General features: G+C 36.5%; 1 protein-coding gene across 3 annotated transcripts in view; it reads right to left on the minus strand.

The window, feature by feature from the left end:
• Positions 1-16,118, minus strand: part of Fign (fidgetin, microtubule severing factor) — a 133,480-nt gene extending 117,362 nt beyond the window's left edge. The window contains exons 1-2 of one of the 3 annotated variants that reach the window (XM_004835845.4): positions 15,682-16,118; positions 14,745-14,914 (exon numbers count right to left, since the gene is read on the minus strand). In XM_004835845.4, the coding sequence (XP_004835902.1) occupies positions 14,745-14,769 (25 nt within the window). In that variant the 5' untranslated portion in view covers positions 14,770-14,914; positions 15,682-16,118. The other 2 variants (XM_004835846.4, XM_087199589.1) reach the window with 2 other exon arrangements.
• Positions 16,119-17,812: the final 1,694 nt, after the last annotated feature.

The following is a 17,812-nucleotide window of genomic DNA, read 5'->3' on the forward strand; positions in this document are numbered from 1 at the left end:
GTTATCCTCATCCCCATCCATAAAGGAAAATGCTATTTGAATAATTTATTTTCTTTCTTAGTATAAAATCCTCTAAATTTAGCCTATTTTTAAAGTGATCAAAGTTTCTCAAAGCAAATTATTGTAACCATTAATGTTTATCATAACCCACAGTAGAATCACTTTCTTTACCTTTAAGTAGCCCAGTTGTCCAACAGAAAATGGGAAATAGGAGCTATTTGTGGACAAGTGCACATGCACAGAAAATTAAGCTGTAAATATCTGCACTGGGTTATTACTGGAATCTGGAAACATCTGGGGCTACAGAACAAGCCAAGCCCCATTTCCACGATGTCCAGGTAATTGCTTAAATGATTTATACCTTACTGTTTCTATTAAAAATGTCTTTAAAGAGAAACAATTGTAGGCTTGGTTGTGCAATAAAAACTGGTATCTGATTTCACTTCTACAAAATCTTGGGAAAGATGTTACATTTCTTCAAGGACACAGGCACCACAAATAATCTAAACCCTGGACAAAGACTGAGTGCTACAAGAAGGCGTGGTCGTTCACTCAAAGGAAACAATTATGTAATGAAAGCAAATTTTAAGTGGTCCATTCCTGATTAGCTTCTATTCTAAACAAAAGTATCCATTCAAAGGCACTATCTTTATGCACAAATGATAAATATATTTAATCCATTTTAGAGTGAACTGTACCTCAATACCCATTTTCAATTTCAATTTTAATTAATTTGCCATAAATCTTGTTTACTGAGACTTCAACTAAACACCACACCAAAGCTAACCCCTAATGGACAAGTAGGTGCCACTTCCCAGACAGACTTGGGCCACGAAGATAAAAATCTGGAGAGACGTGTAATTTGGTTCACTTAGAATCAGTGGTGGCAAACTCATGGTATGTGTGCTGCAGCAGGCTGTTTGTATCACACTCTAAAAGGTTCACCATCACTGACTTAGATGATAACAGTAGGGAGTTACGAAGTGGTCCATTCAGAATAAAAGAGCTTTCAATGCTGTTATTTCTTTCAGAGGTTGCTCTACTGACCACTGCCCTCCCCCAAATGCCTACACACATATGCACACATACCCACACATACATATTACATACTCCTGAAAAATTTTTTATGTTTTACTTCACATTTTAAGGCAAGAAGACAAATACAGTTTCATATCCTTCAAGAAGTGCCAACTCTAGACCTAACTAAAATTTCAATTACTTACAGATGACAACCACGTCTATGGGGCAAATAACAACAATAATTAAAACAAAATAAATCACTGACCACTGACTTTTAACCATGGCTCATATTTTGTGGACACCAATTTATATTATTGTCCTTTCAGAGACATCATCTTTCAACTTTTCTCTATGAAAGATTAAAAGAAAAATGACTGGCATTTCAGGTCTGAAGAATCTGTATGGGTACTTTTTTTTTTTGGTACCAGGGATTAAACTCGGGTCCTTGGCGCTTGTGCAGTAGGCAGCGAAACCACTGAGCTAAATCCCCGGCCCTGCATGGATACTTTTATTCACTTCTTTTAGAACCCCCATAAAAATGAATTTTAAGGCTAGATCTTTTAAATCTTTTCTTGATTTACTTTGGTTGTTGGCAAGGTACTTTTATAAAGCTCTAAAACTCAAGATCTTTACTATTAATCTGATGAATTTGAATATATTTTAGTAATTTTAACTTACTTCAAGGTTGTTGAGTGGCTGCCAGAAAACTGAAGAGCTGCTTTAACAGAGAACTAAATATGTGGGTTTTCAATGGTGTAACCAAACTGCAAAAATGCTTTTGCTACTTTTAACATACTGTTTCATGGTCTTCATAAGGCACTACTACCTACCATGTACTAATATGCTATCCTTTACTGTGAAAGTTCTTTGCTGAAGATGCAGTGTTTGAATGTAATTGAGTAAGCAACATTTGTCTACTGTTATTCACTTCATGGCAGGACTCTGTAATAAACCAAGATCAGCAACTGCAGGTATTTCTTCCACTTAGGAGAATGTGAGATTAACCTAGATTTCAATATAAAGTGGTGAGCTTTCAGTGAAGATGTCCTTAGTAAATTGTATTTTTAAAAGAATGATGATAAAAATCTTTGTTTCTGAGTTTTTTCAGGAAGCAATGTTAATACATGCTTTTTCCTGCTACATAATTAGGTTTTAAAAAAACCACAAATATGAAATAGAAATCTTGTAAAATACTGTTGATTAACTCCTTATAACTTCAACATTTCATCAAGTTGAATTTCCCTTAGAAAACTTTATAACATTGTTTATTGTAACATTAGGTGACAAATTGGAGAAAGAAACCGACCCTTTCCCAAATTCACAAACCCAACTGGTAAAGCAATTGATCCAACAGACATCAGAGGTCATCAGGTACAATCCCAGCTAGGTTGTTTACTGATGAATAGTTAGTACAAAATAAATTAATAGTGGCAGACACTAAACAGAATAAAAAGTGCCAATTAAAATGTTTTTTAAAAACTACAGAGGCAATGAAAATTTTATTTATTGAAGATCACAATAGTTTGCATCTCACATCTTACTAAGTGCTGTCATGTTCCCAACGAAATCTGTCCCAAGTACCTTCAGTACACCTTTTACACTGAGATATGAAAATACAATGACTGTGAGCATATTTTCAAGTGTAGAACAATTACAAAACAAGTTTCAGGGTTATAAAGTTTCTCTTTGAAAAATCCACAAATAATATAGAAATTACATCTTTTGAAATGAATACACAATTTTAATAATTTGTTCTTTAAATATTTTCAAAGTTATCTTTCAGTTCTTTTAAAAGTAAGATTAATAAAAGATTACCAAAAGAACAGTTTTCCTTACTTTTATCAATTCAACTCACCAAACATTCATTGAACACCTTTTACAGGTCCTACACTGTGCACACATGTTGAAGAGATTAAAAATAGAAACGGGCTTGATGTGTCTGCTTTTCAAGGAATTTATACTTTCATAAAAGAGAAACACAAGTTCTAGCAATGTACAGCAGGAAAAAGATGATGTTAATGATCAAAAGTAGCTATTTTAAAAGTGGTTGGGAATGGCAAGTAGATGTCAAAATTGATCTGATGAAGTTTTCACAGATGATGGAACTTTTGACCTGAATGCCAGAGTCCTGCAGAATTTCAACAGGTGGGTAAGAGCCTCTCAGACAGTGAGCGGAAAGTGACCAAAGAGTGGCCGAAGTAGAAGAAAGAGGGAATTGCTTTCAGTTGATGAAGATACAACTTTCAGACTGATCTAGTTTATATTAAAAAAAAGAAGAAAAAAGGATTTAAGGTCTCTAACTCCACTGCTTAACTTAATCTGATTGTCAGTCTATTTAAATCTTTCACAGAGAAAAAGCATTAGCTAACTAATACTCATCAACTCTCAAGATACTAGAATTGCTGACACTTTTGCTTGAAACCAATTAGTAAGGATATTTAATGAATGGTTACCATCTCTTCAGAAGGGCTCAACAAAGTGATAAATGGTCCTTGAGCTTCCTTCATTCTTTCTAAGACAATTTCTTGAGCTTCCTTAAGAGAAACAGAAAATTCTTTTCAGCCATAGGCCACTAACAAGATTCCAAGTTATTCAAGCTCACTAGTCCATGATAAAGCAAGCATGGATTATACAGAAGTGCAAGAAATCTTAACAGTCGATGGATCATCTCTCCTTTTATAAAAAAAGAAAAGAAAAGAAAACCGAGGCCCAGAGAGATTAAGTGGATTACGCAAGGTAACAAATATTACAGACTGCTTCAGGTGACATTTTTCCTCATCAGTACTACCTTCTGAGGTCCCCTTTGATGGCAATGTTCTCTACTGTTGGGTGGTATCTAGATAGATTGTTGATCTCCAGTATAGATCATTAATATATTCAATTATGAACAAAGATTTTTATGACTCAATCCAAGGAGAATTTTTTTTTTTAAGTGGAAAATTTTAGAGTTCCAGAGATGTATAAATCCCATGATTCAGAGAAGTAGTTCTCAATCTTAAATCATCTGGAGAAGTAAGTCATCTCCCAAAACATGTAACTGGACTAGGGCAGGGCTTAAGGAAGAGTGTTCTTATTATTTGGTTTGTTTGGAAGGTTATTTTTTTTTTGTACCTGGGATCTAACTCCGGACCTTGCACTTGCGAGGCTGTCGGCGGCACTACTGAGCTAAATCCCCAGCTCCATGTTTGCGAGTTTTGTTTTTTGTTTATGAAGTTAATGCAGATGTAAAATTTATCATCAAATTTTGCTAAAATTAAATCAACTAATAAATCTGTCCACTTCCATGATTTGAACCTTTATATGGCAAGAAATATATTATTTTCTGATAAAAGGCCTATAAAAGGAATATATTGGTCTTTGGCTTATTTTCTTCTGTACTTCTCTACTTGACCTGTGGCTGAGAATGTTGAGAGAGGGGGTTAAAAAAAAAAAAGACTGTCAGAGTAAGATGAATTATCTTTAAAAAAGGTACATATGTTTTTATACCTTTTCAAACTGAGGGGAGAAAAGGGGACTAGTTATTTTCATTTGAATGACCATGAATCCCATTATTCAAATTTTGATAATAAAGGCCAGGCACGGTCATTCACACTGTAATCCAAGTACTCTGTGAGGCTGCAGGAAGTGGGTCACAAGTTTGAGAGCTACCTGGCAAAGTTAGTGAGACCCCGTCTCAAATAAATAAATACATACATATATACAGAAAATTTTTTAAAAGGGCTGAGAATGTAGCTCACTGTGAAGACTCAGGGTTTAATCCCCAGTACCACAGTTAAAGAAAAAAATATAGTATAGAACCTTCCATCTTTAAAGGAAGATTATAGCTGGTTTAGACTATAGTGCTGCCTGTTATTTAATGTGCAGCAGTCACAAAAGTCTATTATGTACTCAATTTTCCCATATAATTATATTAGGATTTAATTTACATAATGGGCAATATCATTTTTAACAAGAGTCATGAAAACAGTCCTTACCTTTAGCTGTACTTCAACAACTTTCCCTAATTTCTTTTCCTTTTTCTCCCATTCCTACAAGTTGTCTTTCATCAAGGACAATTTGTCCATGACAACAAATGAGGCTTTACTTTCCACCCCTACATACATAATATCATCTTAATTAATTCAAACTACCTCCTCATCATCTAAATATCATATACTGGTGGCTCAAGGGAAATTTGATTTTCCAGATGATCAAGTAATAACCAGCCTTGCAGATAAGTACAAAAAGAAGAAACCAAGCAGTCAAAACAGTGCCCAGGTAGGTGGTGAGATCATTGTCTACCAGAAGGAGCTTGGCTGTGATAGCAAGGATCTTATTGAGAACATGAGTAACAAAATGGACAAACCACTCTCCCACCCCGCAAAGTATACCTGCAGAGTTGGCTGTTAGAAAATACACGGAAATATTTAAGACATATTTAGGTACACGTGTGCATTATAATTACACATCTGCAACACTCCCAGATGACAGCTTACTGACAGTGGTATCAATTTGATATAAGATGGATTTCAAGGAAATATTACACTGCAGTAAAAGTGGAGATTTTTCAAATTCATCATTATAAACAAAACTGTACCACATCCTATACTGTCTTTTGGGGATATCTTTAAAAATAAATACTAAAAAACGTTTTTCCACAAGGTCTTTTTAATTTGTGGTTAAAATAAAAGACTGAAAAACAACAAAAAAAGCAAAATAGCGTCGAGGATTTAGCTCAGTGGTTTCACCGCCTGCTGTGCAAGTGCAAGGACCCGAGTTCGATCCCCATACCAAAAAAAAAAAAAAAGCGAAATAGTATAAATATATTTACTACAGAAGGAAACATAACACCGAATTTCAATATTAGATTTTTCCTAATACTTTAACCACTTACATGCTATTGATAGATATTTCATGCCCATATTTTAAAATCAAAAAACAATCCCACAAAGAATTTTTCTAAAGAGACACTAACTCAGACTAAACATTTATTTCTGAATAAGACTTTACTATCTTAACACATGAGTAAATTCCTATCAACAACTGGTTCACTGGTACTCTCAAAACATATTTTTCAAATTAGGGAACACTTATTCTATTCATATTACATTTAAAATCTTCCTGGAGAAAGAACAGACACTGCTCACATGTGCATATAAAATTCCAAAGCTAAGGATATTTTTTCCTTCCAGGTTTTCAGACACAGATTCAGCCCATTCCAGTCTCAGGCTGTGTCTGGGTCATATCAGTACCCTCCTCCCCAGTGCTTCTTAATCTTTGGAGTAATTCAAATGAAAACCTCTCTTTAAAAGAAAACTTTGCACTTGCACTACTGGCAAAGGATAGAACAGTAAGGCCGGGAGATCAGACCCATATCTTTTGTAGGTTGTGCCTAAAATTGACTCCAGATTTGTGAGTCAAGAACAGCAAGACAGTTTTAATATAAATGTGCTTTAAAAAGTAAAAATGGCTATTATTCTTAACAAGTTACATATTGGGCATTATTCTTTAAAAATGAGTCATAAAATATCTTTCTAAGTACTTAAAGTCATGAATATGTTCCAGTCTTTTACCTCTGCTTGGATGTAATTTTTCATTTTCCAGGAAAGGATACATTTTCTAACTAACCCTGTTAACCTAATTACTCATAAAGAAATACCAAAAGCGTCCCTGACATCAATACCTTCACAAAGAAATGTATCTGTCCACATGCATGAGAGCATATTCCATTTAGATAATCAAAACTGTGATTTTTATTTAAAAAATCCCCTTAGGTCCATGTAATTCCTAGCAGTGAGATTTATCCAAAGCATTTAAAGTTTGCCAACACTGACTGCTGTATAAATATCCTCACTTCTTCATCCATATACTTAAACTCAAAGGTATTAACTGTTAAGTGTAGAATAGTACTTTGTTTATTTAATAGCATTTGTTTGATCTTAAAATGGGGAGTATAATGAAAATGCCTTCAATATTAAGGGAACCTTTTTATCCTACTCAGAATAATTATCTTGTAAGATTAAAATCAGTGAATCATACCTAATTAAGATTTATAATTTAGCATCATTGAAGTGTATGATCTTAGAGAAAGTGTTTAGTCTTAGCTTCAATTTGAAACAGAAAAAGAAAAGAAGCGAATATAGGGAAAATAAAACAGCTCTTTTTTGTCATCATAATGTACTATGTTGTCACATATGTACCTATATTCCTAGTTAATAATTTATTTTAAAAGCCAACTACTTAATATGAAAATATACGAAAGGATAGGAGAAAGGTAAAGAAATAAGATCACTGATTCAAAACATACTGCAGAACTTATAACTAGAACATAGAATATTTAAAAATATGTGACTACCTATTAATAGATTTCAAGTTTGCAAGGTTTTTAAAGCAAAGAATTCCTAAGGGCCGGGGATGCAGCTCAATGGCACTGTGCCTGCCTGGCAAGCACAAGGTCCTGAGTTCAATTCCTGATACCGAAAAAAAAAAGAGATATATATATATATATATATAAATAAAAGAATTCCCAAACTGGTGGGGTGAATTTTAATGAAGTGGGTCATTGTTATAATAGTTATTTTCTAGCCTCCTTATATTAAAGTGCATATCAATTTAGAGAGTAATATACTGTTATTACACAGGGCAAAGATTTTTTCCTCTTAGAAGGTCTCATATGTAGTATCTCTTACCATAAAGTCCTTCAAAATAAGTTCATTTTTTTTCTTCCTAAAAAACACCTTTAAAGCTCCCACTCCCACCCCAGTCTTGGATTACATAAAAGAATAGCTACTTTTCCCTAGTTCTTTGATATTTCCCTTCCTGGCAGATTCATCTGATGTGAGAACTTTCTTTTGAAAATAAATGGTGCAACTTCAAGTGCACTTAGATCCATACTTGCTGTACATTCATCATATCGCAGTTTTGATTTGAAAAAACGTTGCTTGACTTTAAAATTTAGTTTTAGCATCTCAAGATGAAGTTTGCTGCTTTGGGGAAGAATGCCTTAAGAAACAACAATGTAAATGTCTTGTCCACCCAACTACACAGACTGTTCAAACCAAAGAGGAAAAGTAGCCACACTTGGTCATGATGGGTCAGAGGGAAGGACAAGTTAAGGATCTAAGTTCACAATTTGAAAATAAGATACTGCCAAGTTAGTGCTGTTGTACGGAACAGTTACTTTTCATCTTTAACACAGCTGTCACCACGTGTTTATATAGTTACAATGCCACTTTCTAGTGTCAAAACATCAATACCGATGGTATCATAACCAAGTAATTATTATTGTGTTTGCCCCTCTTCCTTGTCACTCAATGAGGTGTGTGCTTTTTTTTTTAATGGTCAGGCTTCTGTATATATTTAGATAATTTAAGATTTCTGTATTTCAAATACTTACTTTACTTGGTGCCTCAACCTTAGGAAGAGGTGAAGGGGATAGATGGCAACAGAGAAGCTCCTAGACTTGTTACAAATCTCCACTGAAATCATTCCACTATGATTACTCTGTGCCTGGGGAATACTTAAGTATGTACCTGTGTGCAAACATCTTAAAACTACAAAGTTTGTTTTAAGAATATTGGCATGAACATTTACTGAACACATTAGAAATATACCAGACACAGAGTAACATGTGATAAAAGCAAATATTTTAGGTAGCAGTGCATAGGCGGAGACAGAGATAGCCAGAGGTCCATGCATGCCATCAATTCTCTTACACCACTGCCACTGGTATCTCCCTAGGCAGAGCCACACAGAATAACTGTGGGATCTTCAGTCCCCAAGCAGGAAACCAAGTCTGTGACTTCCTCCAAACTGACTCCAGACAAGAGCCTGTAGTTTCAAGCTGGATTCATTGCAACCTGTTATGCAGAGCCTTCCTGCAAAGGAGCTTGCACTGGGCTGAATGCTTTGCTTTGACTCACAAAATTATCAGTAATTTTTGAAAAAGGTGCCTTGTGCTTTAATTTTGTATTGGAACCTGGAAATTAGGTATCTGGTCCTAGTTGAAAGGGACAGTATTTGTAGATGGGAAGAATAGTAAGTCAAAGAGTAACAAAATGTTTACTGCAATATAGAGAAATTCATGACTTCATACTGTACTACTTTAAAAATTTTATTTTGAACGTTATATTTCCATGAATAGTATTTCTTCACAAACCGATGCAGAAAAGAAGAGGTCACTCATTCTCAGATGAGTTATATATATGACATTTACTTGTCAGTTATTTAGAAAGCATTTTATTGGCATAAAACACTTAAGTTGGAAAAAAAAAAAAGTGGGGGGGGCAGAATAGAGGAAAATGTACTTTCTGTTCTCTCATCAGCACTATATCCTCAAGTAGAATGGAACAAATATACAAATTATCAGCAGAAATCAAAATTCATAGGAAAGAAACTGAGCAACATTTTCAATATTACAATAATAAGGAAAAGTAAATATTTTCTAGGTATTTTAAATTTGTATTCTGCCTCAAAAAAATCTTTATTGTCAATTATATATTAGCAAATTACATATTACTAATTATTATTTTAATAAAAGCTAAGCATCCTATGAAAATGAGAACAAAATGCTAGCAAGAAGCAAACTGTCCAAGACTATAAAAAAATATTTTCTAAAAAAGATTTCTTAGCACAAAAATAAAAACATCTAAGCCAAGTTTCAGGATAAAAAAAGTTTAACCTTGGACCTTTGTATAATAAATCATGCATTCTACTTGTAAGATGTATCAATTTAAAAAATGATTGGAAGCAGAGATACTATAAATGCTTTGCAAAAGTCATGGTAGCTAAAATATGAGCAAACATATCCATTTATACATATATTTAACATAAATACATCTGAATTGAAATTCTTCTTTGAATTTACTGCCTCTGATAATACCCTGAAACAACAGCCCACCATATGCAATGTTAAGTAAAGTGTCAATATTCAAATAATGAGACAACAAGCAGATTTATTGCATAAAATGTGTAAATATTGTTAACAGAAAGTGCCATATGATATCTCATGTTTTGATGGTTTTCAATCACCTATCTTGTCTGCCTTCTCAGCCTCAGCTAAGACCAGTCTGGGCAACAGGTACCGCAGGGATGTTCTGTCCTCAGGCAGAGCTGAGCAGACACCTATGCAGTTGCCCTGAGGAAACTTAGGGTACCCACCTGTCTTTCACTTGCTTCAAACTCATCAACTCAATTTATTTTGAACATATTATTGCCCATTCTTATTTCTATTATCTGCATTTCCTTTAGTAATTATCCCACAAGTATAACTGTAATTTACATAACATCAGAAATATAAAAAGCATCAGCAATCAGCAATTACGCCAAAGCAGCTATGCTTGAATTTTTGCCAGAAGATACATGAAAAAAGTTTATAATAAAAATTCAAAATTGGTAAAAAAAGAAGAAAATGACAAAATTCAACCATGAAAAAATATTGCTAAACAGGCTGTGTCTTCAGTCTTAAAAAAAAAAAGTTGGTATAATCCTTGTTTATATATGTGTAACAACTGTTAGATTTGCAATCTTTTATGTGATACCCAAAAAAATGATTTCTAAGTTCAACTTATTAATAAAACATTATCTTTTATATATCTCAAAAGAAATACACAATATAAAGATTTTTAAATGAAGGGAAAACTGCATCTTTTTCTATACCATTTGTTTCTTCTAATTTATCAATGTCTCAAAGAAAAGCAGATATGCTTATTGATCAGTAACAGTATTTCCACAAATGTCTGCAGAACAATTTCTCCCAATCAAAATTTACAAATCAATTTACATTCCTAGTAATTAAATTTATTAGCTCTGTGACAATGAATGTGATACTTTATAAAAGTAGTATATGAAATTTCTATTCCAGAATATATTGATCGAAGGTAAAACATTGCTATTAAACCAAGGTTCTAAGAACAAACCAGAAAGTTCAAAACATAAAAGCCTGCAATTGTTTCAAATACACCTAATAATTCTGCTGATTTGGGGCCATTAAAACTGATTACTTAATTAAGCAATCATTCAAGGCATCCAAACACTCACACAGACAAAAACAGGGAAGTATTAGCATAGCCTGTCTCCACCTTGAGATGAAAATTCTGAAAAATGTTGCAGACATTCAAACTTTCTAGATCTGCATCTATGCACAATCTAAACAAAATACTAAATTCTAAAAGGTGACAACCTGGAACACAGGGGAAAAAAAGAATTTTCGGGTAATGAAATTATTCATTTATCTTCTCAGGAGGCTTATACAGTATTTAAAACTATTGTAGAAATGGTAAGTAATAATACGGATGGTTTCTATGGATTCTTGGAAATGCTATTTATTTTCTCCCCCCTGGTCACACTCATGTATTATCTGAAAGTAATTAATGAATTTCTGCTCTCTTCTATGTCTATCCAAAGTAGCTGCCTACAAAACATTTTCAAAGTTTCTGACTAACATTAGTGAAAACAACCAAAAATGATATATCACTTATGGAAAAAAAAAATAGCACTGGAAATGAAGCTGCAGGAATATTAAATATAACCATAGGAAAAAAAATCTGTTTTCACTCAGAAAATATCAGATACAATTTTAAGAATCTCACAGACTTGGTATAGTAAGGAGAAAAAAAAATCTCCCTAAAAATGTGTTTCTTAAAATAATTCCACCTATAAGCAAGCTTTTGAGGAGAAAAGAAAAGCGAGTCAACTCACATGTACAGCTTCCAAACAGAAGTCTTACTCTCTTCCAGGAAAACAATGAGATTTTTATTACCCTGCTATGATTCTTTCATTTCAGACATGATTAATTAGCAAGTATTATACTTCTTAAAACTCCCACTACACTCTCCCCTGCCTATTTAAATAGACCCACATGAAATAGCAAGTGGCCACCAGTAACATAAAGCAAGTATCCAAAAATTGTATTTCGAAAAAGAATACTTCTATCTTATCTTTGCCTCCAAAAATAAAACAGGCTGCTTTTAAATGTTTCACAACATGTTTTTTTGGGGAAAAAAAACTTTGTCATTTTTCTTAACAATACCTTTTAAATTTTGAATAATCCATTCAATATAATCAGTATTCAAGAATACATGCCATGTTTAATCTGATACTTCTCTTTTTAAACTGAAATTGCAAAGGAGTTGTGAGTCCATGTAGTTCATACTGCTAGCCATCCACATGCACAGTTAATAAACAATAGCGATGATGGGTGAAAGCACGTTTGGGGGGAACAGTTTTTACATGAAAAAATTGTTTCTTTCTCAAATTAAAGCTAAATTTTTCACAAATAAAATGACAGGAAACAGGAATAAAGAAGTAAAAGACAGAAAGAACAAGAGGAGAAGTCTAAAATTTAAATGAATAAAAAACTGACTCTTCATATTCTTCCAAATACTCACTCTTTCAAAATAATTTTCCTTTTGAACAATCTATTTTTAAACTGTTCATATCAACCAAGAAGCCAGTCATAAGTTAATGTATAATAAATGTGTACTTTTATATCATCAATTTATAAAGCCTAGGATTTCCCCTTCAGCCTTTCAACTGTGATGGCTAGAAAAGTTGACACATAGTACAACACTAATAAATAGATTTTGTTGGTTCCAGGAAATATTTTTTGAAAAAATCTATACTGGTCAAAATATCTTTCCTTTTTTTTTTTTCCTGTTGTATTAAATTTAGGATCAAAAACATCAAAGCAGCTTCCACCTCGGACCTAACTTTTAGAGGATCAATGTGACAAGGCAGTCCCTGATAGATGTTTCTCTTGATAAACGACTTGTTCAAAAGAGACATTGTAGCTTTCATTTCCTGACCACAACACACTTTTAATTTGCAACAGCAGAGCTGCCAGAGTATAAGCACTTGCCCACTTTCTAGCCTTTCAGGTTTTTAGCTCTGGTACCTTTAGGCCACACAGTTGAGATAAACAAAAGCTAAAAATAATCACAGAGTCATAGAATTAGAAAATAGGAGCCACTAATACCAGTTTACAATTATATACAAGAGTGTTTACATACACACCAAATTCTAGTTATGACAACAAAACTCCTTATGAACATCATTTGCACATCCGGCATTTAAGCACACAGAGAAATAAATTATGTGACTATTATTTAATAGTAAACAGAGACTTGAGAGGAGCAGTTTACACACTTAGCTGCTGTTAAATGTTATGAATTATATGAATGCCTTGTAGAGTGGGGTTTTTTTAACATATTATTGCAATTATTATTATCACTACTACTCAGAAATCACATTTAAGTATCAATACGGTGAACAGTCAAACGATCCAATTTCTGCTGTCAGCACATTGTCCGAGCTCCGATTTAAAATTTATAAATGTAATATCCTCCTCATCACAGGCAGCAGCCCAATCTGCTCTGAATATATATTACAGCTTTAACATCACAGAGGGAAATCGCCCATCTGGCAATCCCATTCGCTCCAACAGCTCCGGGGGAAAAAAAGCTGCGCTCTCTCCTCCTTAAAACATTTCTCAGGGCAAATTATGTGCATCTAAAATAAACAGTCTTCTTATTGATCGTTTCAAAGTCAACAAGTTCCAAATGCAAAATTCAACCCACTCCTTCCTATGGTGTAAGAGCGGTGTGTGTTTAGCTCTATAGTCACCAGAGATCAGCCAGAAGTGTGTGTCACGCAACGGGTCTTGAAGTCCCTTTCCTCGTATTCACATCTGTGTTAGGAGGGAGCAGGGACCAGGGCCACACTACAGGCGCCCAGCAGCTCTGCCCTCCCTTTCCTTTCTTTCCTATTCTCTCTTTCCTTCTCTTTTCCGGAGAAATTCTTGGAGGTGGGGTAAATGTAACAACAACAACAACAACAACAGTTTAAAGCAGACATATCCTTTCGTTATGCAAAATACTTTACCATCTTTTTGTTGTTGTTGTTCCCTCTTAGTCCTAATTGAATATCACAAAGTGTACACACAGCACGACCACAAGAGCTATTGAAAACCTGCTCTCACTCCATTTAACTGACCTTTTTCTTTTTTGTAAAGAAAGAGGAAAGAGCGATTTCAAATGAAGTCAATTTCAGTGGCTGATTATTTAAATCTGTCACAGGTTAAAAGTAAAAGGAGCTGACAGGCAGACAAGTGAATGGCAAGACGGAAAAAACTGCCACTGTCCCTTATAAGACATGAAGGACTTTGACTCAAAATATATATTTTATTTTCATGTAAAAGATATGTCTTCACAACCCCCAAAAAGCAAAACCACACATAACTGATTACTCCACAAAGTACAATTGTCAAGAGAACAGATAGTCAAATTGCATTAATAGGTTGAGAAAAAAGAAAAAAATTTTCATCCAGTCGTGTGTGTGTACATATACATATACTTTCATTAGTTAGCAATCTTTCTCCACACTCCCGCCCTCTTCCCTCTCCACCCAGCCCTTCCCCCAAAAAAACCCACACTGAGTTTAACTAATTTACATACCATTTGACTTCAGTTGTTATATAGTGAATTACTAGTAACATGCAACTTCAGGATTACAGCTAAAACTGATAAAAGTGGACTCAAGTAATATATTAATCAAAACTGAAATATATAAACAAGTGATAGCAAATACAAAAAAGCAAGGTGACAGATTAAAATTTAAAATATATATTTGTAAAGCAATAGCGTATCATCAGCATCTGTTTCCCTAACAGTCTTCAGTGGTTTTATCATGCTATTTAATTTGTCTTTCCTATTTAGATGCAAAGGAAGTAAATTCCAAAACTGACATACCATAAACACTGGTGCTACTGATCATTTCTTGCTGGCAGCACAAAAAGCTGAATTGGATTTCTCACAAGCAGGAATTCCAAAGGTTGCTTTTCATTAAAGCCACTTTTCCTCTCAGCTATCAAATGTCACTGCCTTGAAACGTGGGCCCTTTCGTCAGGTATTCATTTAACCTACATGCATATAATTAAGGGGGAAAGCAACATCAACAAAAAGGGGATCTCAGATCACAGGAGAAGAAAGAAAGGAAAAAAAGCACATGACCAGGAATGCAAGTCCATGTCAATTTCACTCACTCCCATTGAAACTAACAAGAGCTCCGGGGAGGACGGTAATAGGATCAGTGGATTGTATATACCATTAAATTATACATCTTTCTCTCCCGTTCCTTGCCAACAATACGCCCACCACGCTGTACCCCCTCCACGATGATGTGCTTACATTTTTCTGCAACCGATCTTCTGACATTTTTCCCGTCCCCCCAGCCACGAGATTGTAATTTAACCTCAACTTTTTGTGTGTGTGCAAGATTCTTATTTACACTTCTTATTTACTTAGAAGTTAGTTCCCGAAGAAAGTCTAGCCCCACCCTAAGGCTCCGCTTTCTTCTTTTTTTTAATTTTTGAAGTAAAAAGATAGTAATAAGTAAGCCCAACATAGCAAAAAACGAGATTCTTGCAATCGCGAAGTCTTAATCCCGTACTATTGTTACAATGATTAAGCAGCAAAAATATGCATTATAATGTTTCAGGCTACTTTGTACAGAGAAATTAGACAGCAGGTTGGCGTACAGAATAGAATGAATGCAAATTAAATTTCATGTTTACGGCACAACTCGGAGATCTCTTTTTATTACAGGTCTTGGATCTATTTATATTCTTTAAAAATAAAACAAAAACAAATTTAAACAGATGGTAGAAAACTACGAGGCTCCTCTTACCTGAACGCGTGGAGCGAGAACCCGATAGGTTAGCGTAGCATCGATCCGATGTGTTTGCTGATGAATGGAAGCCGGGGTTAAGTGAAGGTGCCTATGATTTGAAATCATTCCAAGTTTTTGAAGGGAAGACGGACTGCAGCCTCTGCCATGTTGGAATTTCAAACCCAAAACAGCTGCTTGGAAGGAGCCAGCATGCCAGAGGCTGAGCGCAGGCGCAGAGCGCCGCCGAGCCAAATTCAAATCACTTTCACACTAAGAGCCAAAGATCAGTTTTCAAAGGAGAGAGGGAGAAAGAGACCGAGGCTGCCGTGCGGGAGAGCAGACGGGAGGCAGTGGCGAGAGGCGGGCGGTGGAGGAGACGGGCAGCGGGAGGACCGGGAGGGAGAGGGAGAGGCGCACGGAGCCCGCGGTGCTGGAGGGGGAGCGAGGAGGCGGGAGGCGAGCGGGCTGAGACGCGCCAGAGATTCATGGGCAGGGAGGGCTCAATGGCCGCGCCGGCCGGCCGGCCGCTCGGGTCATGTTACACGGCCCGGGCCCCGGCGGCCGCCCAGCCTCGCTGCCGCGCTCGGGCGGCCCGGAGGGGCCCTCGAGGTCATGGCTGCGCGCGCGGGCCCTGGGCGCTCTCCCTGCGCGCGCTCCGTTCCGCGCAGCCCTGGGACGGGAAGGGAGCGGCCGGCCCGTGCGCTCCCCGGCCGGCCTCCCAGGCCCGCTCCCCGCCGGCGCCGGCCCTCTCCCCGCCGCGGCCCGTCCGCCCTGCGCCCGCTGCCCCGCGACTCCATGGACTGGACGGGATCCGGCCCCGAGAGCCAGGACCTCGCCGCAACCTCCCCGGGCCCTCCAGAACCAGCCAGAAAACGACTTTATCTGCCCAGGAGAGGCAACTTCGGGAGGAAAATCTGCCTTAACCCCGTTCTCCTCCCCCGCCTCCCTGTGAATAAATAAAAATCTTAAGTGTCTAGGTGTGCGGTCCCCTCGAGCTCTCCGGATCCCCTCCCTACCTCCCCCAGGCGGCTCGGGCAGGGGAAAGCAGCGCCCGGGGCCCCCGGGTGAGAGCTGCTGGAGCGCTGGCTGAGACTTTAGGCTCCAGCCTTCCCAACCCCCCTCCACGGAGCAATCTGGGGACCCAGGAGTGGAGAGAGAGTACGGGCTTTGTGGCGCTGGGAGCTGAGGAAGAATGAAATGTGCAGTTGAGTGTGTTGCTCGCATCCCAGGGAGCAATGCAGTGCTGATTGTCTGTTGCTGAGATAGCCTTTTGTTCGGAACATAAGGTTTAAGAAACACACACACGTTTTCTGGGGTCTCTTGTTAGATGTAAATGTGCTGCATCCAGACGCTTACTATGCAGTGTAAGCTCAGTTGGTTTACTAATCACCCCGCCCCACCCCCAAACAATCAGGATCATTTGAATGGGAACCTCATTCAGACTTCGAGGCTGAGTATTGCCTTCAACCTATTTCATTCTAGACTAGCCAACCATCCAACTGAGATAATAAAGCAAACAATAACATTTGATCATGATGTCTATGAGATAATATGCCCGCCAAAGTTCTTTAGGAATTGTAATGAGGAGAGTGAGTTGAGTAATAATTCCTCTTCATTTTCATTAAATATGACTTTAATAGACAAATTGTGAGTTTATACTTTGGCCTGGTGGACATACAGTCCACTATATTTCAACTAAGCTAAGAATGAAAGAGGCAAATTATGTATCCCACCAGAAGCCCATCAAGCTGAAAATGTTACCTTTGAAGGTTGGAACCGAAAATGTACTTGTTTAGGAATGACCCTCCTCCTAACTGTTCATATTTCCCCAGCTTCTCTGGTGTAGCTTTCATAGACTAAATAGCAGCTCTCCAGATGCTGAAATCCAGCTCTGTAAAAATACCAAACATATACTTTGAAATTAATTTTACTCTTTTGTGATTTTCTCACATTTGAATAGATGCATTTAGTTAACAATTAGAAAGAAAAAATGTTTTTGTCAAATCTGGGAAAACGACAGAATTTAAAGTCAATGAAAGTGATTCGAGATGTTAAATATTTCTAAGGAATGAGGTTTCTATTTGGAATGGATTTGACCTTTCTGCACGTTAAAAAAAAAAAAAGGCTGGACTTCGAAATGCAACAGAAG

This window comes from Heterocephalus glaber, unplaced genomic scaffold, assembly GCF_053883595.1.
Source record: "Heterocephalus glaber isolate CG9 unplaced genomic scaffold, H.glaber_assembly_v1.0 deba00000347, whole genome shotgun sequence".
NCBI classification, from domain to species: domain Eukaryota; kingdom Metazoa; phylum Chordata; class Mammalia; order Rodentia; family Bathyergidae; genus Heterocephalus; species Heterocephalus glaber.